This window comes from Balaenoptera musculus, chromosome 20 (genome assembly GCF_009873245.2).
Source record: "Balaenoptera musculus isolate JJ_BM4_2016_0621 chromosome 20, mBalMus1.pri.v3, whole genome shotgun sequence".
Lineage (NCBI taxonomy): Eukaryota > Metazoa > Chordata > Mammalia > Artiodactyla > Balaenopteridae > Balaenoptera > Balaenoptera musculus.
In genome coordinates, this window is record NC_045804.1 from 12,648,257 (window position 1) to 12,673,115 (window position 24,859).

Sequence of the window (24,859 nt, forward strand, 5' to 3'; positions counted from 1 at the left end):
AGACAGGAGAAGGTCTATTTCTGGAATCCCAGTGGGTTTCCAGGATCCTAGAGAAGGGGCATGGGAAGACCAGGAGAGCAAGTGATCCTTTACGTCCTAAACCAGGGGGTCAAAACAGGAAGTGACGGTGCACCCAGGGGCATTTAGTGGGGTCTGGAGACATTTCTGATCATCCTAACTTGGGGGCGGGGGGCTACGGGCACCTAGGATGCTGCTCCCTGTCCTCCACGCAGAAGACAGCTTCCACAACAAACGGCTATGCTTCTGAGGAGAGACCTTGTTCTAAACCAAATAAACTCCTTTCTGTTGAGTTTTTTTTTTTTGGCTGCGCCACAGGGCTTGCAGGATCTTAGTTCCCTGACCAGGGACTGAACCCATGCCCCTGGTAGTGAAAGCACAGAGTCCTAACCACTGGACTGCCAGGGAATTCCCTCTGTTGAGTCTTTTTAAAAAATTATTCATTCATTTCTTTCTTTTTGGCTGCGTTGGGTCTTCGTTGCTGCGTGCGGGCTTTCTCTAGCTGCGGCGAGCAGGGGCTACTACTCTTCGTTGCAGTGCGCAGGCTTCTCGTTGCGGTGGCTTCTCTTGTTGTGGAGCACGGGCTCTAGGCACGCGGGCTTCAGTAGTTGTGGCACACGGGCTCAGTAGTTGTAGCTCGCGGTCTCTAGAGCGCAGGCTCAGTAGTTGTGGCGCTCAGGCTTAGTTGCTCCGCGGCATGTGGGATCTTCCCAGACCAGGGGTCGAACCCGTGTCCCCTGCGTTGCCAGGCAGATTCTTAATCATTGAGCCACCAGGGAAGTCCCCCTCTGTTGAGTCTCAATCTACTACACCAGCTCCTCCCTGGGAGTCAGCTCTTCTTCCCTCCATCCCTGGGGGCCCAGCTTCCGAGTTCTCAGAGATGCTGCTCCTCAAACACACAAGCTTTTCAGTCAGAAGGTTGCATCCAACCCCCAGCACCAAGCTCCTCCCACCATGAAGGCCACAAACCAAGTCACCTCTTCCTACTCATCACCACCTTAAAAGCTGTGTAGACCATCCCCGATGCCTGAGAAGCCTGCTGAGGGCAGCCAGAGGACAGACACACTGGCAGGGTCCTCTGCCAATGTCTCCCTGGGCACAGGAGGGGCCAGAGAGTTTCCTCCCTATGTGCCACCTGAGAACCCACAGCCTGCTCTGGTCCCATAATGCCCAGGACAAGCAGCACTGGACACCCCCTTCTGCAGCCGTCTCATAGGACTGTTTGTGTTGCTTTAAGATATATCTGCTGCTAAAGAGACACCCTGTGCTATGTCAACTGAGATATGCTGGTTTCTGGTAGTAAGTAGCACAGATTAAACTGCTTTGTGAAGCAAAGATGTCAAGAAGTCACATCACCAGTCCTCCCTTTCCACCTGACCAAAGGACCAACACAGACTCTGAAGACAAGCTTTCTTTTGGCAAGGTGCCAAGAGCCTTCCCCACCGCCCCCCTCAACTATGAAAGTATCATGGGGGCTTCTGCTTCGAAGGGTATCCAAAAGGAAATAACACAGCTATTCTTCACACACGAAGCCCTGTCCCCAGAGAAAGCTCAAGACATTCAGGGCTGTGCCTGGGCTTCCTGAGCTCCTTGGGGAGCAGCACAGGCACACCCTTCAAAATGCTGTGGTGTCTTCAGGACTCTGAGACCCCCAATAAAACCCCCTCCTGCTCCATTAGCCAAACAATCTCAAAGTCCAGAGAATTCTAAAAGGTAGACTCTGAAATCAGGATGGGCACTCTGATATCAGGTACCCTCAGGCCCAAGGGGAGGTTTCACAGAATGGGGACAGTAACTGAGCTAGAAGCGGTCTCACTCAGGAGAGTCTGCAGGGACCATCCCAAAGATGCGGGCATGACCAAGGCAGCACAGGAGGACCAGCAGCAAGCTCCAGGTCAGCGTTCACACAAGTCCGCATTCAAAGACACCAGTACGTAATATGAAACTAAGGAAGGGAATATTTATGCAAAAAGCATAAAATGATGTTTCTTTTTGTCGAGTGAGGCCCTCTGCAGGCCTCTCAGACAGTATCTGAAGGAAGCCACAGGATGGGGTCAAGGGTATGAACGCTTCTGCCCTTTTTCCTAATTAACCAGACTGTGATTCGTGACATCTGCATTCTCCCTCATCAAACACCACCTTGATTTTCTTAACAGGTAAAGACCATACCTCCTCCCTGCATCATTTTGTAGATTTTGCTCTCAATGTGGAGCTGAGGGTGTTTGGTTTTGACACATTCAAGCTTGATGGCAACTTCTTCTCCTGCAGCAATGTCCGTACCTTGGCAAAGAAAGAAAATCACAAACGTTAATCGTTTGGTGTCTACCATCTCACCCAATGTTACAACACGCTGGAGAAACAATGAGTGCTATCTGAATCTTCCAAGGAGGACCAGGTGATGGATGCACTCCACTTTCTACTACAAGATGGTGTCAGTGGTAGATAAACCCCTGTGGGAAAATGGCCTTATTTTCACTTTTTAAAACAGGAATATTTGATACGTATAGAAAAGTCTTATTTGGTATTACATCACCCACTTCCATATGGCTCTACTCTGATCACCAGGCGACCGAAAGACAGGGTATGCAGTTCTCTCCATAGGACCCCCCATCTGGTCTGAACCTTCTCATCCAGCCTGTTGGTCAGCCCTGTATTCACCCACCCAAAGCCAGACCGTGGGGAGTCCCAGGGCAACACATTCCGTGTGGGCCCCATTTCTCCATGCTGCCTTGACAGGTCTCGGGTATGTGTGAGCCTCTCTCCAGAGGGGTGGCTGGGTTTCCACTGAACTCCCACATGGCCTCAGCCCATCCCAGTCCATGTGGCCCAGGTACCAAGCCGCATACAGCAGGGCCCTTCTCAAGGGGAGTCGGTTCCCAAGACATGGCAGGAGCCATCACTCAGCCATCACAGGCCAGGCCAGGCCCAGGGAGGCCCAGCACACCTCTCCCCTCCCAGGGACCAGAACATACTGTGTGTCTCCTACGGACACTGGAACAGGACTGGGCTCTGTTTTCAAAGCCCTAATCACATCTATGCAACGTGTACTTGTCACTCACCTTTTGCTAGTTTTCTGCTAAAACCGGCAATACATCTGCTCACACCTCCTGGTTACAGATCGTGATTAAAGATTAGAGTTTTAACCTCAAGGTGCCGTCCTCTTCTTTACTACAATATGGACCTGCAAATGTGACAACCGCTATCCCTCCAGGCTTCACACACGAATGCTCCTGAGTTCCAATCTGACCCAAAGCTATGCTACAAGCCCTCCCTCAAGGAGCATTCACTGGAGAGAATGGGAAAAGCAGTCTTTAGAAAGCACATACCTAGCTCTCCCCCTGCTTTCCTCACCAGTTCCTTCTAAGTATAAAGCACTTTAATCCTTCCCAGTAGTATGGTTATTTGTGAAGGAATTAACACTGGCTCCAGCAGCCCAGAAAGAACCCAGACCCATCCTGCTGGGCAAAGCAATGTTGCCAGTCCCTGGCGACTCAGTTTCCCTCACCATTTGAGTTCAGCAGGGAGACCAGCAGTCTGTTTCATGAGGGAGTTGTGGGATGAATGGATTACTGGTTACAGAGAATGTTAAGACTCTCGGATAAAAGGCAGAGTAAGGTCAGCAAGCATTAGAACAATGATGACCTGCAGGAGAGCTGTCTGCTGATATTCATGAACCCAGTAACTGCCCAAGAAGGACAGAGAAACTTTCTCCTCCAGTCTGCTCAGACAGCTGCTTTAGATGCGGCTGCTTCTAGCGGGCCTGGATCCAAAACCGGTCACCAATGCTGGGGTTCCATGGGAATAACCACCATCTGATCACTGCCAGTGACCATTCTAAATTTAAGAACTCCATTTACCATTCCACAAAGACTCCTGGGCACTCAGAAGAAAGACAGGTAATACATTTTGTTCTTCCTCCCTGAGGCTGGGATAATCTATCTAGCTACAAGAGAAATTACTTCATTGTAAAACGTACTGTGCAAACGAAAAATGAACTCTGAGTTCCTGTGAGGACCTGGCACTCTGAACTGAACTCACCAGCCCATGAGGAACAGATGACTCACCTTACTAGTTACATCAACAACTCCCCCCACCCCAAAGCAGGAGCAGAGAAGCCTCTGATGATAGCACTCTTGCTCCTCCAACTATGTCAGCCCTGTCACCTTTGCCAGGAGGCAGGTTCTCAGTGACAACACAGTCTGGGCCCACACAGGCTACCTACTGAAGTAGCACCTTCAAGAAGGCTGAGAACACTTCTGGTTCCACTGTACTGTGGCTGGTAAAGCTAATATCTGAGTCACCCTGCAGCAATGACAGTCTTGGGGACAAATGACTGCAGGCAACTCTGGAACACAATATGAATTCCAGCCTCCCCCTGGATCACACCAGCAGATGGAGCCAGCCTCCCCCAGGATCACACCAGCAACAGAGCCAACATTCCCTAAGATCACACCAGCAACAGAGCCAACCTTCCCTAAGATCACACCAGCAACAGAGCCAACTTCCCCTAAGATCACACCAGCAACAGAGCCAACCTTCCCTAAGATCACACCAGCAAAGGAACCCACTTCCCCCAGGATGACACCAGCAACAGAGCCAACTTCCCCTAAGATCACACCTGGAAACACAGCCCACTTCTCCTAAGATCACACCAGCAACAGAGCCAACCTTCCCTAAGATCACACCAGCAAAGGAGCCCACTTCCCCCAGGGTGACACCAGCAACAGAGCCAACTTCCCCTAAGATCACACCTGGAAACACAGCCCACTTCTCCGAAGATCACACCAGCAACAGAGCCAACCTCCCCCAGGTTCACACTTGGAAACAGAGCCCACCTCCCCCAGGATCACACCTGGAAACAGAGCCCACTTCCCCCAGGATCACACCAGCAACAGAGCCAGCCTCCCCCAGGACCACACCTGGAAACAGAGCCCACTTCCCCCAGGATCACACCAGCAACAGAGCCAGCCTCCCCCAGGATCACACCTGGAAACAGAACCAGCCCTCTACAGCATCACAGTTGTGAAGGTTACCCTGAGTCTGCTGACTCAAAGAGGAGAGGCTGGGTTCTCTGCCAAACAGACTTGAGGGCAGCACACACGCAGGCTGCCTCCTCTGAGAGGTCTTCACCACTGGGTGAAGCAGCAGCGCTTCAAGTTCTGGGTATTCCACGGGAACCAAACATGAGACCACTGAGCAAAACTGAGGTGGTCCACCACTGTAGCCCTGCAGTCCTGTCCCACCTCCCCTGGCTGACAGCAGCCCCTGTGCTCTACTGGCAGTGCTGCTCCAAGTCTTGTCCTCAAACTGCCACCAGTCCACAAGGGGACAAACACAGGACAGCGAGGAAGCACCCAGGAGCTCTGACAGCAACATGACATTGCTGCAACATTTTAATCCTATTTTACAAAAGTGCTGATCTGCCACAGAATGGAAATTACAAAACCTGGTCCTTCACAACAGGTAACTTTTAGAAGTACTTCTAGATGGGGAACAAAAATCTGAAAGATACTATTGAACTCTGGGTTCCAGATTCAGAGCAAGTCAAAACCAAGTGGCACATCACGTTTACTCAGTGTCTGTTTATAGTGAGGTCTTTTATCACCCAACAACCTCAGCTCTTTTGTGCAGCTCCAGTGCCAGACAGGAGTTCCCCCTCACTAGACGAAGATGTTAGTCTACGTTTAGACACAGGCTAATGCCGGTCCTAGGAAAACAAAATTATGTCCCTCAAGTTGAGCAAAGGCAGATGATAAATGAACTTAACCCCAAGATTGACCCTGTCCTGGGACAAAAAGGTAACTCCCATTGATGACTGTCTTATCGACAAAGAAATAGGGAGAGGCCTCTGAACAGCAGGGCAAAGGGCACTCTCGCAGGGCAACCACTGACAAGGCAGCTGATGCGGTATCTAGAAACACTCAAGCCATCACCCTAAAGGACACAGGCACGTGACTACGAAAGCTGCGTACAGGCAACTGCTTTCCTCTCCTGGCCAGCCAGCCACCATTTTGGAACCCCTACTGTGTGCCAGACACCCTGCTAGGTGCCACTGAAGAGAATGAAAGTCAGCGAGGGGAGAAACATGAAAATCAAAAATATGAAGAGGTTACTAAGCTTTAGCTCCCCAAAAGCATCTGTGTATGTGATGAAGCCAAACCACACAGTCCACCTGGGTAACAGCTGGACAGATGAGGCCATCCTCTGATAAACTGACCGAGCAACAGGATCAAGTACAAATGCTAACAGCTGGCAGGAAGAAAACCTCCATTCTACCAAGCATGAATGGGAGGGCAGGGAGGAGGGTCCGAGGTACTGCCACCACCTATAGAAGACAAACATGGAACAAGAACAGAACTCCACGACAACAGGGGGCTCACGCCGTTTGGGAAGGACTGGAATAACCTGCAGGGCACGCTGCCACGTGCTCATGTCAGCACAGCAGGCTGCTGGAAAGGGAGGCTAGCACTGGGCCTTCTTGGTCCATAAGGTACTCAGCAAGCTGAAGGACAGCTCTCTCTTCCCCCGGCTTCAAACGTCTGAAAGCACTAGAAAGTCCCCGGTGGAAATCCAAGACCCGAAACCCCACATTTAAACCAAGGTGAAGAAGGAGGAGTTAAGACTGTTCTGACCTATAGCAAAATGACAGTAGTAGGAACGACTTTAACTGCTGTCACACTAGAATACGTAGAACATAACGACTTTTAAGATGAGGACCGAATTCCTCAACTAATGACTAGTTGCCTAACAAATAGAAAAAAAACATGGTACAGAAGACTCAATCCATCCCATGGTCTTTGGATCGGTCATCTTTGACCCTTAACTTCAGTATATAGTGAGCTTCCTCTGACCCACCTTTCCAGTCATATCTCAATCTAACAAGACCACTTCACATTTCCTCAGTGGGGTAGCATGTAGCCTGAAGGGACCACCACATGGGCCAAGAGTCAACGCCGAATCGGTTGTACCCAACCCCACACAAGTAACTCTAAGTGTACTCCAGTGGGTGGGCCATGTGGGTACTCATAACTAGGGCGCAAGAGCCACAGTCTATCCATTTTAGGATAAACATGAAGGAGGAAACTGAGGACAGACCCCTCTGGGACCGGTCAGCCGGTGTCTGGCTGGATCAAGCACCACTGGTGTGCCCAGCACAAAGTGAGGCCCACAGGACACAGTTGTGAATAAGCTTTCAGGGTCTCCCACAAAACTCTCAACTTCTTTGTGAATGACTTGGTGACAACGTTCCACGATTTGATTGTCTGAACGCAGCTTCGGAAAGCAGAAAACCGTCTGGCAAGGTTTCAGACCACAGAACAAAAAGGTTCAAAATATCTACTTTTTCATATCTGTGTAAGGGTGGCTAATAGATTGGTTTTTCAGTACAGCTCCTAGATCCTAAGTTAAAACTTTTGCCAAAATCTATTGTTCTATAAATAAGGCAAACAGCTTGCATTTACCCAGCACTTTGCCTCCCAAAACACTGCTGAGAAGGCAACTGCTGACTACTGGACATAAATATTTAAATAGTAAAATGCAAGTATCTCTAAAGTGCGTTTTACTCAGCAGGGCAGTAAAACACATACTGATGTGACAGGATTACACTGTAGGGTAAGGGTATCAAAAGCAATTATTAACTACCCTAAGTGTGGAATCCTCTTACGCCATTAGCCCAGGAGGTCGTGCATCCTCTCTAGGTAACAAGAGGCAAGGATGGGGCGTTGAGCACACACACTTGGGACCATCTGAAAGGCATAACCAGAAGCATTACTGACATACAAATCTATTCCTGACCCTCCCTGACAAGTACACCAGCCAAAGAGAAACACCAGAGCGGGCTGCGCAAGCAGAGCATGTTCACCCCCAAACTTGCACAATGACAGTCCCTCTGCACATGCATCGCGGGCCAGGCTGGATGTCCCCAAATGCGGGGGTAGGAGTAACTTACACACAATTTCTCTGAGAAACGCTTATATTTTTAAAACTTCCAACTTTAAGACTCAAGCCAACCTTTTATCACACACATGCATGTGCGCATTCTTTCACCGTAAATCTGAAACAATCCAGAACATTCTAATCCCATTTTTTTCCAGTCTACCTGGAAAATTTTCATAGCAAAAGGACACGCTCATGAGCAGAGCTTTGCCACTTTATTTGCCTCTAATTCTCCCAACACCCTAGCGCTAACTTTGTCCCGAATCACCTGAATGTCATTCTCGTTTAAGCCGAGGTACTTAGTACAGAACTTGGATGCGCAACATATTCTCAACGACCACTCTACTGGCCCCCAGACGACCCTGCGCGCCACCTGCGGTCCACGGCCCAGACCCCGGGCCAGAGGGGCTGGTCAGCCGGGGCTGCATCGTCGCGAGGAGCGCCGAAGAAGCCTCGGCCAGCCCCGGACTCTACTCGTGCCCACCGCACGCGCGCAGGACACGGGGGCCGCACTCGCCGACGGCCCTTTGTCTGCATGGAGGGACACCGGGAGCGGACACAAGGCGGGCGGGCCGAGCGGGTAGCGAGGGCCTAACCGAGGCTCCCGGCCGCTCCCCAAAGGCCGCGAGCGCACGCTGGTCAGGTGCCCTCGAGGGCGCGGGTCGGAAAGGCCGCAAGTTCCTGCCTGGGGAACTGGGAGGCCCGAACCGACGGGGACGCGGCTTACCGCCGCAGGCCGGAGGGGATGCCCGGGGCGGGGGCTGGGGTTGGGGCCGCCGGGGGCGGGGTCGCCGGGGAGGTGGCCGGAGCGGAACCGGGGCCGGGGGACGCCGGTTTGGGGCTGCCCATCCGCGGGGAAGGGCGCCTCACCGAGATAGATGTCTCCGAAGGAGCCGCTGCCGATCTTCCGGCCCAACCGGTACCTGTTCCCCACTCTGAGCTCCATGGCGGCGGCGGCGGCGCGACCGGTTCACTCCTGCCCTCCCGGCCGCTTCCTGGGTCTGAGCTCGGGGAGGCGGCGCCGCTGCTGCCGCTACTGCGGGTCCGGCTGCCGGCTCCGCCCCCCTCACGGCCCCGCTTTCACCATCGCTTTCCGGCCGCCCCGCCGCTCCCAACGCCTCAATACGGGACGGATGGGACAGTGCGAGCGCCGCCGCCCCTGCTCCGGCCCCTGCCCACCCCGCTTGCCCTCTCCCCGCCGCGGATGGACTCGGATCTCCCGGGCCTAAACCCCCTTCAGCTGCCGGAAGGAGCCACCGCCATCGCGCTGTGATGTCACTTCCCCTAGCAACCCGGTGGGGCGGGGCCGCGCTGACCGAGGGGCGGGGCCGCGGCTTCGGCAACTGGCCGGCGGCGGGACCTCACAGCTCTAGGGGCGGGGCTAGGGCGGGGCCGGGGCCTCGGAAGACAGGCTGGGGCGGGGCGGGGTCGAGCAGGGCAGGGCGGGGCGGGGCCCCGGCCCCCGCCCCCCGGCCCCCGGCCCCCGCCCCCCGGCCCAGCGTTTTGTTTCATCCTTGCGACCCTCGGACGTACGGGCTAGGCCAGACCTCCTTCTCTCCTTGCCCCCTGTTCCTCGCAGCAGTCCCGGGCCGATAGCCTCCTGCCTGGCCCCCTTCCGCATGCAGGACCCACGTGCTCTCTCTCAGGGTCTTCGTTTGTCCCCGCAGGTGTCTGGGAAGCCAGCGTCTCCTCGCGACAGGCCTGGGACAAGCACACAGGCAGTGCCCTTTGCTGGAGGGAGAGAGGAGAGAGAGCTTGTCCCTCCAGGCCCCAGACCCGCACGTTCGGGACTCTCCAGGAGGGGGCCGCCCTCCCTGCACAGGCGCCTGTGGGAAGTGACACAGGCCAGGCTACAGGGGACACAAGTGTGCACAGGTCTCTTGGGCTGGCCAGGGCGTGCACTGTGCGGTTCCCTTTCCACCCTATGAGCTAAGTCCCGGACCTACAGCACTCTCAAGCCTAAGACGGAAGGAGGAGCCGTCCTAGGGCCTGGTGTCAAGACTGAAGGGTGAGGGTGATGCTACCACCCTTCAGAGGGTGAGGCCTGCATTGCCTGCCTCTCCAGTTCCATTGCCTGGAGACTGGATCAATGTTTTCATCTAGTCTGCCTTGGATCTTCAGAGAGGTGCCTGAACCAAGAAGGAATGACTTTCGTGTCGATGCTTCTCTAGGCCTATCTCCCACCCCAGCCAAAAAGAAAGAACCATAAAACAGGCTGTTAATACATATTTTTGGACAGCTAACAAACATACTACTCTGAGCACAGGGGTTACATAGAGGTGTGGGTGAGATAGCTGCCAGGGCCACCATTCAGGATCATCTTCCCTGGTTCCAGAGAAAGAAAGTGCCTGGTCTCTCCATTCACAAGTCTTCCCTCTCCACCACTCAGCCTCAGTAGTGCAGTCCCTGTTTGAAAATAGTTGGAGGTCAATTTGGGGGAGCGGTCATCAATTCCTGAGCATTACATAGCAGTGTGAAGATAGAAGGAGAGGCTGCAAGGCAAACCGTGATCAGCTGCTAATGAGTGGTGGGCAATTAGGAGCACCCCATGTCCATGCACAGTGGTTAGCCTAGTTTCTCAGTCTTAGGGTGTTGGGAAGATTTTTGCCAAACTAGTAAAACTAGCCTTGCTGGCAGAATGTGCTAAGTGTCCAGTTTCCCCACGAGAGAAAGCCATGAGTGGAGACTGAAAACAGAAAGGGGCTTGGCACCAGCTCCCTGGAAATACTGGACTGGTGACTTCCTTAGCTGCCCTGGACTGATCGCTGGTCAGCACTCCCCTACTGAGGCCTCGATGTCCTTTCTCAAAAAGAAACTGCAGCTCTTTGGGCTACCCCCAGGTCCCAGGGTTCTGCCTGCTTCTTTTTTTTCTCAGAATTGATCAGGATAATCACATAGTCGTCCCCTGTGTGTGCCTCAGTTTCCCATTTGTGAAGCACCCTTGCAGGGCTAGGGCTTGTAGAGGCTGTACTATGACAGCTGCTTCCCCACTTCTGGCCGCCGGAGTGAGGGCTTGGTACACTCTCCAGAATTGCAATCCTCTCTGTGCTCATGTTCTGCTCTCTAGACCTGCTCTTGTGTGACCTTGAGAAGGTGAAAGTCAGTGTCTTAGACCCGCCCTTGGAGCATGGTGTTAGGACCAGGAATAACACGGCCAGAAGGCTGGCATGTGGCATGAAGGCTCCCACATAGGTGAGTGTTCTTTTTGTTGGAAATGGCCTCATTAGTGTCCCAGCTCACACTGACTCCAAGCTGACACCCAGCCTGCGCCTGGCACATAGTAGGCACTCAGTAAACGCTGGCTTCATGAATGACTCACATGGATGAACTCCCAGCTCCTAGCCCAGGCCATTTCCAAGCAGAACTGCCAGGCTCAGACCCCCGCCTTTGCAGCCAGGGTGGGTTTCACCGCCCCCTCCAAGGCTCATGATTCTGCTTCCAGCAGGGACACTGGCTTGTGCCATCTCCCCCTCAACTCACTCACACTTAGGATGCCCCAGGTGTGTTCCCAACTGGGCTGGGGGCCTATACACCCCTGCCCGGGGTCTTTTATTTTAATCTGAAACCACAGAAGGTAAGTCTTACCCAAAAGCCTGTGGGGTGGGGGCTGGAGGGCTGGAGGCCTTTCACCCAATCCCGTCCCTGCAGGCCCTCCCCATTGCCTGGACTCTCGGCCGGTCCCTGCTACCTCTTTCCATCCCCTATGTGTTGCTGTCAGGGTCCCACGTCTCTCTCCACAGACCATCCCCATTCCACCTGGCATCGCGGTTTTAATGCAGTTCCAAATACATGGTCCCCTTTGCTTCAACCCAAACCCCCTCTGACCTCCTGGGCAGGTGAGGAAACTTTGGACGGGAGGGGATGCCCAGCCTGTCCTCTGCCCTCGTGTGAAAGCAGAGCACAAAGGAAGCAAGCTGAGACCGTGTGTGTCCTGGTGTGCAGAAGATTCCTGGGCTTGTGCCGTGTGTGATTGTGTGCCTATGTGAGTGGCTTTATCAAGACAGAGTTCACAAACCACACAATTCACCCATTTAGAGCATACAATTCAATGGTTTTTAGTATATAGCAAGCATTGTCACAGTCAATTTTACATTCTCATCACCCCAAAAAGAAGCCCGTACCCCACACCTATGCCCGAACGCCCCATGCATGAACGAAGCCCTTGTGCTTTCTGAGGTCAGGCCAGGGCTGGCATCAGGCTGCAGAGGTTTGCATTTTCCTGTCCCCTGAGAGCACACACCTCCCTTCTCCCATCCCGACCTCACCTCAGCCCTCCATGGGTTGTCAGACTCTTTGGGGGAGAGGGATAGATACACACTCCAATCTCCAGAAACAAGAGGCATGTGCATGTGCCCATGTCCTTGGAAGGACACCTGACCTGGGGCTGGGCAGGGGGTGGAAGCTGCTCTGGGTCCTGTGGCTGCAGTCTCTCATGGTGACCCCACACCTCCCAGCCACTCCCTTTGCTCTCCTTCCTCCTCTCTGGCTGGCTACTCTGGCTTCCAGTAGTTTCTGCCCCTGACCTCCCCTGACCTCCCTGCTGTGCCTCCTTCAGCTACTGGCTGGTCCTGGTCACTTGTTCTTTTTCTACCCCAGATCACAGGTCACTGGCAAGAGCCAATTAATGGGTCAGGGTCCGGGGTCATTTGCAAATTGTGTCTACCTGTGGCTTCCCCTTGACCAGAGCTTGGGGCAGCCCAGGGTCACCAAGGAGGGGCTTTGTGACCCAGGCTCACACCCTGGAGGGACGGTCGCCCCCCATGACTACCATCCTCAGCTGGTCCCACGTGAGCACCCAGGGGGTGAGTCTCCTCCTTTCTGCTCCTGCTACATGTTGACAAACCATAAGTATGCTAACTTGCATTGTTCCCTTAGAGATCATCAATACATCATTGTGAGATGCAGAAACAGGCCCAGAGAGGCTATCCTATTCTAGATTTTCCAGGGCACCCGCAATTGCAAATACTCTATGATTTTAGCAAAAGCCAACAGGGACTTCCCTGGTGGCGCAGTGGTTAAGAATCCACCTGCCGATGCAGGGGACACGGGTTCAATCCCTGATCCAGGAAGATCCCACATGCCGCAGAGCAACTAAGCCCGTGCGCCACAACTACTGAGACTGCGCTCTAGAGCCCACAAGCCACAACTACTGAGCCCGCGTGCCTAGAGCCCGTGCTCTGCAACACGAGAAGCCACCGCAATGAGAAGCCTGCGCACCGCAACGAAGAGTAGTAGCCCCTGCTCACCACAACTAGAGAAAGCCTGCACGCAGCAACAAAGACCCAACACAGCCAAAAAATAAATAAAATTTAAAAAATAAATAAATAAATAATTTAAAAAACAAACCAAAAAACAAATGTTGATGAAGATGTGGAGAAAAGGGAACCCCTGTACACTGTTGGTGGGAATGTAAATGGGTGCAGCCACTGTGGAGAACAGTATGGAGGTTTCTCAAAAAGCTAAAAATAGAACTACCTTATGACCCAGCAGTTCCACTTCTGGGTATATATTCAAAGAATACAAAAACACTAATTCAAAAAGATACATGGACCCCAATGTTCATAGCATTATTTACAATTGCCAAGATATGGAAGTAACCTAAGTATCCATCAACAGATGAATGGACAAAGAAGATGTGGTGTATATATATATATATATATATATATATAAGAATATTACTCAGCCATAAAAAAGAATTAAATCTTGCCATTTGCAACAACCTGGATGATTTGGAGGGTATCATGCTAAGTGAAATAAGTCAGACAGAGAAAGACAAATACTCTATGATATCACTTATATGTGGAATCTAAAAGATACAACAAACTAGTGAATGCAACAAAAAAGAAACAGACTCACAGACATAGAGAATGAACTAGTGGATACCAGTGGGGGGGGGGAATAAAAATGTAGGGGTAGGGGAGTAAGAAGTACAAACTATTATGTATAAAATAAGCTATAAGGGTATATTATACAACGCAGGGAATATAGGCAATATTTTATAATAACTACAAACGGAGTATAACTTTTAAAAGTTGTGAATCACTATATTGTACACTTGTAAAATATAATATTGTACATCAACTATACTTCAATAAAAAAAGTTTTACCGTGCTCCCAATGCAGGGGGCATGGGTTCAATCCCTGGTCGGGGAACTCAGATCCCACATGCTGCATGGCAAAAAAAAAAAAAAAAGTTATGTTTACACTATACTACAGTCTATTAAGTGTGCAAAGGCATTATGTCTAAAAAAAAAAAAAAACCCAGTATATATACCTTAATTTTAAAATAATGCTGGGATTTCCCTGGTGGCGTAGTGGTTAAGAATCTGCCTGCCAATGCAGGGGTCATGGGTTCAAGCCCTGGTCTGGGAAGATCCCACATGCCATGGAGCAACTAAGCCGGTGTGCCACAACTACTGAGTCTGCGCTCTAAAGCCCACGAGCCGCAACTACTGAGCCCTTATGCCCCAACTGCTGAAGCCTGCGCGCCTAGAGCCCGTGCTCCGCAACTAGAGATGCCTCTGCAATGAGAACCATGTGCACTGCAACGAAGAGTAGCCCCCGCTCGCCACAACTAAAGAAAGCCCGCGTGTAGCAACGAAGACCCAACGCAGCCAAAAATAAATAAATAAAATTTTAAAAATAATAAAATAAAATAATGCTGGTGGAAACTGGTGCCAATAGACTTTCTTGACACAGGGCACAAATGTTCAGTTTGTAAAAAATGCAATATCTGCAAAGCACAATAAAGCAAAGTGTGCCGGTACATACAATAGAATATCATTCAGCCTTTAAAAAGCAAGGAAATTCCAACAAGTGCTAAACATGGATGAACCTTGCAGACATTATACTAAGTGAAATAAGCTAGTCACAAAAGGACAAAGACTGATTTCACTTACATGAGGTCTGGAGCAGGCAAATTCATAGAGACAGAAAGTCGAGTAGAAGTTACCGGGGAGGGGGAGGGGAATGGGGAGTTAATGTTTAATGGGAACAGAGTTTCCGTTTAAGAAGATCAAAAGAGTCTGGAGATGGACCGTGGTAATGGTTACACAACAACATGAATGTACTTAATGCCATCGAACTGTACATTTAATGGTTAAAACGGCAATTGTATGTTATGTCTATTTTAACACAATTTTTAAAAAATCCATGGATTGAAAAAGAGAGAGAGGGGAGGAGAGGCAGTGGAGCAGCTGGTGTAGACAGTTTTCTATCCTAAAGGGTTTGGCAGCAGGTGACTTGGGACCCTTCCTCCTGGAAGACTTGCCCTCCCTTCCCGTCAGCATCCGCTCTTTCTTGAGGCCCCCATGACTCTGATGGCTCCATTTTTCTTGCTTTCCTCACCCGGGTGCCAGGAGCTTCAGACAGCTGCAACAGTACTGTGCTGTCTGCCTGGGTCCTGGTTGTTTGTGTCTTGACTCTGTAACCTAGACAGTGGATGAGGCCACAGGTGCAGTGGAGATGGTGCGGGGAAGGTGCCGGGTGGGCCAGCCCGGGGCAGCAGCCAGCCCAGAGCAGCCACTAGTCCAGGGCAGGATGATGGCTTTGTCCTCACCCCTGGGGGGGTTGGGGGGGTGGGCACAGATGTCGAGGTCAGCACCCTCTTCCACCAGACCTGGCACCAACAAACTGACAAAGGAAGGGGACACGGACCAGAGCCCAGGAGTCAAAGAGGAAGATCTTCCAGAGGAGGCTGTGCAAACATCCCACCCCTCTGCCCCAGCAGAGAAAACCCATGCTCATACACTTGAACACACACACATACACACACACACACACACACATTATCAGTGTGCTCTCTTGCAGAGAGGACTCCCTGAAACTGAACTAGAAAAATGTCAGCCAGTGAACTGAAGGAGAGGCAGCTGTCAATGAACACCTAGATGTCCAGGTAGAAGCAACACCTCATATCACAGAGGGAAAATGCGAGGAGATGCAAAGCACACAGGAAAAATGAGAGGCTTAGACCTCAGTTATGGATGGAGTCCCAGAGGAGCAAAAGCGACAGGTGGTTAGCATGACCAGGACCATTGGACAGATATAATAGAACATCTCCAGGAAGATCCAGGGATGTAGGCGTGCGAGGTCCAGAGAGCTCCAGGCAGGAGGCCAAAACAGGCCCCGCCCAGGCCCATCCTGATAAATCTCCTAAACCCCACGGGTAAGGAAGAGATTTTCAAAGCTTCATTGAGAAAGCGGTTGCTGACAAAGGAAAAAGATTCAGACTGACATTGGGCTCCTTGTGTGACCCGAAGCCTGCAGAGGCTGGGGAAAAGCATCTTCGGACAGCCTAGACTGCTCCCTGGACTCATGTGCCGGCACCTGAGTTGCACACGCTGAGCCCAGCCAGGAAGGGGCCCAGAGAGGCCTCCTAGTAAACAAGAATGAGACAAAACCCAGTTCTCAGGGCAGAGAAGTAAAGGGACCAGGAGAGCAGTGGTGAGCTGTCTTCCCCCACCTCCTATCTGTACGTATGCATGTGTACACGCCCACACACACAGATGTGTACAATGTGCATGCCTGCATGTGTGCACATGTACATATGTATGTGTGCGCTCACATGTGCGTATATGCACACCACATGCACGGATGCACTTGTGAGTTCATGTGCCTACATGCATGCATATCTGTGCACATACATGTGGTTTGTGTGCATATACTTGCATGCATGCTGACATGTAGTGGAAAACAGGTAGTGATAATCTCTCTGGAACTGGGGGAAGTAAGTGTTGAATAAAGATCCTTGATATGGAAGGGGCTGCTGCCAGGAAGTCTATCAGTAGGCTAGCGCTAAAAGATCGGAAGTTGGAGGTAGGGAGTCGGGATAGAATCCTTCCTGAGGTCTCATGATAGGTGGGCAGGAGGCAAGAAAACAGGAATAAATTTTCCATAGATTTCATCTTGTTATTGGGGGGAAGGTGAGGAGTAGAGCATCTTGGTGGGAAAAATAGTTTGTGTCTTATTTTCAAATAACAGCAGAAAAAAACTGCTTATTAACATCAGGAAGGGGAAGGAACATCAGGGATGAATGCAAAGTGCTGCAGGGCTTCCAGGGCAGCAGCAGAGCACGCGGGGTGGAGATCCCATGTAGGGAGAAGAAGGAGTAGGATGGGCTGGGCCGTGGCTGGGCAGCCTGAACCTGGGGGCCTGGGCAGGGAGCAGTTACAGCTTTCTCCCCACCATCCTGAGCCTGCCCTGAGAAAACTGCCCTTCCAGGCAGGATGGGTTTCCTGGGCGGATTCATGGTTTCTGCTCTCTTCATTTATTAAAATCCAAGTCCCTGGTAGGTAGCTTCCAGAGATCCTGGGTCCAGCCTCTCACTAGCCCAGGTCGCATGAAGCTCCCAGGGGCTGGAGGGGACAGTCCTTTCATCTCCTGAGCCTGCTTTTTTACCCTAGTGTCAGAGCGGGAGGAAGGATAAGGAAAGTGGGCAAACTTCTGGACCCTCAGCGCCCTCTGTGGGGCTCTCTCATGGGGCTGGGTATGCCCACTCCCCCCCAAAAACACATGCTTTCTGACCGACGTTCTCCTAGGCCCCTGCAGGGAGCCAGTGCTTCTTGCCCAGCAGGTGCCCACCCTGGAGCGGGGCACCCTGGAGTCCCCAGCCCCACACCTTCCAGGTGCCCACATTCAGCCCTGGATACTTTGGGATCAAATAGGTACAGACTGTCTCAGTCAGGATGGGATGGGTAAGCCACATAGCAAATAGCTCCTAAAACCCAAGGACTGAAAACAAGAGTTTTTGTCTTGCTTATGCCCCACATCCATTGTGGCTGGGAGGGGATTCTGCTTATTGGTCACTCACAGGCCCAGAGAGATGAAGCAGCTGGCCCCTCAGATGTTGAAGGAAGAGAGAGCACCTGGAGGGGCTTCTGTGGGTTGGCAGGGGTGGGAGTGCACTTCTGGACACAATTCACTGTGACCCCTCCCCACCCAGGGGCCTGACATGCGGACTGAGAGCTGGGAACTCTCTCTGGGGCCTCTGAGCAAGTGTAAGAGCAGAGACTCTTGAGTGGGGAGGAGAAACACCCCATTAAGGTCCCCTTGGGCTGGGTGGGGGCATAACGGGTCCGGGGTTCCACTGCCATGAGGACAAACACAACCAACCTTCCTTTTGCTCCCAGGGTAGAGGGGGAGGGGGAGATCAGCCCACACAGACTGTCCCACACTAAGTGCTTACTCCCTTACCCCTCCCTGAGCCAAAGGTGAGGCTCCGCTTCCTTCATGGGGAGCAAATGCCCTTGGCTGATGGAAACCACCTTTGACCTTTAAACAGCAGCCCCACACATCAGCCCTCTCACTCTCTGCTCCAAGTCCACTAGCCTCCCACTGTCCCCGGGGTGAGGCCCAGAGCCTGCTCTCAGCGCCCCCCCGCACTTTTAGAACTTTGCTTGCTGTTACTGAAAGGCATGTCTTCTCTCCCAACAGCCTCCCCCTGGAAGCAGGAAGAGACTCTGGGGTTAGGGAGTGATTCCAGGGCCAGCACAGGGCCTGCCTCAGGGGACACAGACCAGGCCCACTCCGCTTGCTCTCTGGACCTGAGTCCTCCAGCTGTGTCCTCAGCTCCTGACCTTCCAGGGGCAGCTCTGGAAGCACAGTGCCCTCCAGGCTGTGCACCGGGATTCTTTTCTCACCTCAGCCCAGGGCCGGGCCCCCCCTCAGGAGCCTTCGGCTCCCATCCAGGGGCAGTCAGGACCGTGCCCACCCCTTGCCACCACTACTAATGATCATCCCCACTTAAGTAACAAAATTTTCCCAGTGAGTCCTTTTCTGGGGGATTGAGAATGCATGAGCCAACCATCGGGAAGTGAACAAGGACTGTGGAGCTCCCAGACAGGCTCCAGGTGGACACAGGGGGCCATGGGGCTGTGGTCTGCGGCTCTGGCGGCTTGTGTGTGCATGTGAGTGTTTCCCACACAGCTAGTACCCAGCCACTGGCCGAGGAAAACTCCAGGAAATGCTGGGGACATCCAGGGCCCTGGCCAGACAGAGCACCCGTGGGACTGGGCCGAGCAGCCTTCCAGGCTCTGGGTGCTCCGTGCCAACCCCATGACTCATCGGGTAGAGGCATGCAGCCCCGACCCACGCCAGGAGGGAAATGGAAGTGAGTTCATGCCCCCAACCAAATTCCCAGGCACAGGCCAGACTGGGGTGGAGGCCAGAGTTGGGCTAGGATTCCAGCACTGACAGGCGTTTGCTGCAAAGGCAGCCACTAGCCATGCATGGCTCTTTAGCTTAATTAAAATGAAGTAAAAGTAAAGACCTACTTCCTCAGTCTCGCTAGACACGTTCTACATGCTCAGTGATGCCTGGATCGGACAGCACAGAACAGAGTGTTTCCATCATCCCAGAGAGCTCTCTTGGGCAGGGCTGCTGGAGACCAGAGGTCTCAACTGGGGTAGGGGTGTGGAGGGGTATTTGGCAATGTTGGGTTATCACAATCAGGGGGTCACTGGCATCTCGTGGGTGGAGGGCAGGGATGCTCTCAACGTCCTACAGTGCACAGGGTGGCCCCCCCACAGAGAATGATCCGGCCCCCAGTGTCGTTGGGGCCAAGGTGGAGACCCCCTTGCCTTAGATGGAGCCCGGTGCCTGATTAGCGTCTCTGCCCACTGGCTAGAGGCTTTGGTGGGCCTGATTCCCAGACAGGTCTTTTACCTCCGTCAGGTGAGGGTGAGCTTGGAGGAGGCCAGGTGGATGGATGGCTCTGCTGTGCCAGCCCCCAGGGCAGAGCTAAAGAACATCCACAAGTGTGAGTGTTGCCTGTCCATCTGTAAGGCAGGGGATCTGACATTTGGAGTCCTGAGCCTCAGAGCTGCAGGGGCAGGGGGCTGGGGCCCACTCGAGAGGCTACTGGCCACCTGGGCTAGGTACAAGTCAGGTCTTTGGTCTTTGTGTTACCAGGCCCAGCTCGGGAGTGCCCCACCCTGCCCCAGCCCCCCAGGAGGGCAGAGGCTCTGTTGCACAGCCCCAGTAGGTCCTCAGTACTTAGACTGGACAGACAGAGGGCCAGCAGGGGCTGAGGCAGTCTCTCTCTGAAAGCAAGTCAACACTGAACTTTGAGCCCAAGCTCCCCACCCCCTCTTTGTGGTTCCCTGTTTACTTTCCAGCCTCAGGGAGCTGGTTTCCAGCCTGAATCCCTGGCTCAGGAGGGACCGGTAAAGAGCAGATGCTTGGGACTTCCCTGGTGGGGCAGTGGTTAAGAATACTCCTGCCAATGCAGGGAACACGGGTTTGAGCCCTGGTCCGGGAAGATCCCACATGCCGCAGAGCAACTAAGCCTGTGAGCCACAGCTACTGAGCCTGTGTGCCACAGCTACTGAAGCCCATGTGCCTAGAGCCCGTGCTCCGCAGCAAGAGAAGCCAGCGCAATGAGAAGCCCACACACTGCAATGAGGAGTTGCCCCCGCTCGCCGCAACTAGAGAAAGCCCACGCTCAGCAATGAAGACCCAACGCAGCCAAAAAATAAATAAATTTAAAAAAAAAGAAAAGAAGAGCAGGTGCTTTCTAGAGCTTGCCCTACTGTCACCTATGGTCAGTGGATGCAAGAGGGCCCCAAAGTGGTCCCAAGCCCTATTCCTGGGCAGGAAGCAGATCCCTGCAGCCTCTTTTGGAGTCTGAGGGCAGCACCCCTTTGGGCCACCCAACCCTGCCCTGGCATGAGTGGAAGGATCTCTGGTGGTAGCCCCTCCCACCGGAGGCCTTTCTCCTGGCCTCTCACCTCTGCCTCTGGCCACGAGCCCGAGCCCCACCACTCTCTGTCCACCGTCATCTCCTGAAGGTAGGGTGGGGGTATCCTCTAGTCAGGGTCTAGACCTGCTCCTGCCCCTCCTCGCCCGCAGAGCTCCCTAGAGAGCCCCTTCTCCTGGCCCTGGGGATAGGCAGGGCTGTAGATGCCACCCCAGGAGCCAGAGACGGCAGCCTTGGGCAGGGAGTGATGCCCACACGGCTGGGGCACCTGTGCTTCTGGCCCAGCCAGAAGGAAGTTGGGGTGACCTCCAGATCTCCCTCTCTGATGGGCTGCAGCTGTTGGCCTGTCTCTGGCCTCGGGTGGTCTCCCCTTTCTCGTGGCCACCCTGTGTGCCCTGCAGCCAGGCCAGCTGGGAGAGCCCAGACCCCTCGCCTGCTGACCTCTGCATCTCCAGTTGTGCTGCGCGACTGGGCAGTGAGTCACCGGGCCGAGCTTCCGCCCCAGGTGGGCAGGGCCTCTACAGGTGCCACCCAGTGAACTGGCAGCCATGGGCACTTCCATAACACCCCTTCCCCTGGGGGCCTCACACACCTGGAAGGTCCTGTGGTAAAGTCCCTGACAGGGAGGGGGCTGGGGCCTCTGACAGCAGAGCAGCCTGCTCCAGCCGGGACACCCCACCATCTCAGCCGGCAGAGGGCATCTGGCTGAGCGACCCAGCCCTGCCCAGCCCGAAGCCTGTTCCCTCGGGAGGCCTCCGGGCGGGGTGCCCTGGGCGCTGGGGCAGGAGCTGAGGATTCCGGGGTCAGATCAAGGCTAGACTTGGAATGCTCTCAAATGGGGCTCATGACACCTGCCTGGGAGCGTGGGGCAGGGGTGGAGGGGGGCTGTGCTACAGGGTCTTGCAGCGCGCAGGACGCACAAACACTGGGAAAGGTCAGCCGTCACCGTTGTTGAAAACAATCTCGGTGACATCGAGAGAGGGATGGGCTGGCAAAGGCAGCTGACTCAAGACCAGCTCTGCTCCAACTAAGCATGGATTCCAGAAATGCAGTTTAATTCCAAGCCAACCCAAAGAAACAAGAAGGAGAAAATACAAAAAGAAATTTAAAAGGGCAGAGATCAATGGAGGAGGGAGAGAGAGGGAAGAGCGGAGATGAACAAAACCCAAAGCTGGTTCATTGGAAGAACAATCACATGAAAACACTCTGGCAAGGAAGAAGGAAAAAGCAAGTCACTGCAAATAAAACATACGAAGAGGAAATAACTGCAGACACAGCACAGATTTTAAATAATAGAATTAGGAACACTTATAAACTAATAAAACTGAAAACCTAAATGAAGTAGATAATTCCTGGAAAAATATAAAATGACAAAAAGAAGGGCAAAATGAAGTAATGAACAGGAATAGACTAAAAAGTGGTTGTCCAAGCCCCCTCCTCCCCCAGCCTGGAGCCCGGGCTTTATGAGTGAGTCCCACCCTGATTCCAGGGACCAGTTAATTCCTGTCTTGGACAAAATGTTCCAGAAAGTGGAAGAGAGTGGGATGTGTCCAGCTCACTGCGTTTGGCTCCGAAGCAGACAAATGGGAAGAGGATATGAGAGGCCCATTTCACTCAGGAACTTGGGTACAAAACATCTGAAATAAAACCCAATCATAGGAGACTTCCCTGGCAGTCCAGTGGTTAAGAATCCGTGCTTCCTCTGCAGGGGGCACAGGTTCGATCCCTGGTCAGCGAACTAGGTTCCCACAGGCCACGAGGTGTGGCAAAAAAAAAAAAAAAGACCCATTACAAGTGAGAAATAGACCTCATGGTCTGGGTTTCTCTAGTTTAACATCAAACACAGCAATGCAATTCATCCCATACATAGAGTAAAGGAGAAAGATCCTATGATTAAGTCGATAGGTACAGAAAAGCATTTGATGCGTGTCTTGAATACAGCGGATTTAGTCTATTTTGTTACTGATTAAAAAGCCCTCAGCACAGTAGAAACAGAAGAGCGTTTCCTTCACCTGATGGGGGTTACACCCCCAAGCCTACAGCACTGGTGGTGCAAAGGAGAATGTGCAGTGGCTCAGACCAAGACCAGGACGAGCTGCTGGGTGACACCCATGTTCCCCACAGTCCCAGAGGCTACAAGATCCGGCAATCGTGCTTGGCTATTGACTGAACGTTGGTCCTCCCCATTTCCTCTGTTGAAACCCCCAGTGTGATGGTGTGAGGAGGTGGGGCCTTTGGGAGGTGATTAAGCCATGAGAGCAGAGCCCCTGATGGGCTCTTCTGAGAAGAGGCCTGAGAGCTCACTCTCACTCTCTGCTCTCCGCTGTATGATGACACAAGAAGACATCTCTGCAAGTCAGGAAGCAGCTCCCACCAGATGCCAGATCTGCCAGCACCTTGATCTTGGATGTCCAGCCTCCAGGCTGTGAGAAATACATGTTTGTTATTTAAGCCACCAAGTCTATGTGTTCTCTTATAGCAGCCTGAACTAAGGCATGCTTCTAGGTATTTACCCAACTGAGTTAAAAACTTATATCCACACAAAAACCTTCTTGCAAATATTTATAGCAGGTTTGTTTATAATTGCCCCAAACTGGAAGTAACCAAGATATCCTTCAGTATGTGAGAGGATAACAAACTGGAACATCCATACAATGGAATATTATTAAGCAATAAAAAGCTGTCAAGCCACACAAAGCATGGATGAATCATAAATGCATATTACACTGAAAGAAGCCAGTGTGAAAAGGCTACATACTGTATGATTCCATTTATAAGACATTCTGGAAAAAGTAAAACTACGGAGACAGTAAATAAATTAATGGTTACCAGGGGTGGGGGCGGGGGGAAGGACGAATAGGTGAAGCACAGAAGATTTTGGGGGCAGTGAAACTACTCTGTATGGTACTGTAATGGTGGACACATGAAAGTACACGTTTGTTAAAACCCAGAGACTGTATGAAGCTTAATGTATGCAAATGTAAGAGAATCATTTAGGAGATGGGGATCTCCAGATGAAATGACAAAAGAATCCAGCTGCATTACAAATAGATGAGACCATCTCACTGTAGGGGATGGGGGGAAGGTGCTGACCTCAGTAACTTTGGGAATGAGTGGGTCCCTAAGACTAAAGGCAAAATAACAGCACACAGACCTATACTGTAGTTGGTAATGTTGCTTCCCACTGGGACCAGTTAATTCTGAAACCACTGTGCAGGCACACTGGAATTGAACAACTGAGTGCATGATGGTGGATGCCGTGAGCCACTTCTCTCTGCTGGAGCAGGAGTTTACAGATAAGCAAGGGAAAAGGCTAGAATGATCCATGAGGTAATAGAATTAGAGACACCAATAGGAATTCATGCTTATTATGGATACTTGTAGAAACATGCAGAAATATTTATAGATACGTGTATATACACAGGTTAGTACACTGAATTGTGGCCACCTCCCCCCCACCCCAGAAAATCGTAGGTTGCAGCCCTAACCTCCCAGGCAATTGTATTTGGAGACGGGGCCTTTAAATAGGTAATTAAGGTTAAATTAGGACATAAGGGTGGGTCCCTAATCCTACAGGACTGGTGTCCTTACAAGAAGAGAAAGAGACATCAGGACTGAGTAAATGCATAGAGGAAGGGCCGTGTGAGGACTTGGGGAGGATATGGCCGTCTAAGGGCCAAGGAGAGAGGCCTCAGGAGAAAGCAAGCTGCAGGCACCTTGATCTCAAACTTCCAGCCTCCAGATCTGTGAGAAAACAAACTTCTGTTGTTTAAGCCTCCCAGTCTTCAGTGCTTTGTTATGGTGTCCCTAGCAGACAAACATAGCTAGAAAGGAAAGAAGTGCTCAAAAACAAAACAACCCACAACAAAGGGGTTCTGTTAAAGGGACACAAAGTAAAAGAGTTCCCAAGGCTAAGGCTGGAATAACTTGAGCAACAAAGTATTAGATTAAAACACAAAGTACAAAAATAGGTATCCATGAGTCCATACTGATATAAAAATGATTAAATAAATACATGAATGGGGAGAAGAGACAAATCTGTGTGGAAGCATTCCAAGTCATATATATAGATGGCTGTGCCCTCCGAGAGGGAGACCAAACCCCCCCTTAAGTGTGGGCTGCATGTGGTGACGTCCCCCCAGAGAGAACAGGATGGAAAGGGGAGAAAGAGGAACTCCCCAGCAGTGACACCTGACATACACACCTCAGCCA

General features: G+C 52.1%; 1 protein-coding gene across 7 annotated transcripts in view; it reads right to left on the minus strand.

The window, feature by feature from the left end:
* CSNK1D (casein kinase 1 delta) overlaps window positions 1-9,226 on the minus strand; it is a 37,749-nt gene extending 28,523 nt beyond the window's left edge. For 2 of the 7 annotated variants that reach the window (XM_036838060.1, XM_036838062.1), the window contains exons 1-3: window positions 8,824-9,156; window positions 3,078-3,125; window positions 2,188-2,298 (exon numbers count right to left, since the gene is read on the minus strand). In XM_036838060.1, coding sequence (XP_036693955.1) covers window positions 2,188-2,298; window positions 3,078-3,125; window positions 8,824-8,899 — 235 coding nt within the window. In that variant the 5' untranslated portion in view covers window positions 8,900-9,156. Of the gene's footprint in view, window positions 1-2,187; window positions 2,299-3,077; window positions 3,200-8,823 lie in introns of all 7 variants that reach the window. The other 5 variants (XM_036838059.1, XM_036838065.1, XM_036838061.1 and 2 more) reach the window with 5 other exon arrangements.
* Window positions 9,227-24,859: the final 15,633 nt, after the last annotated feature.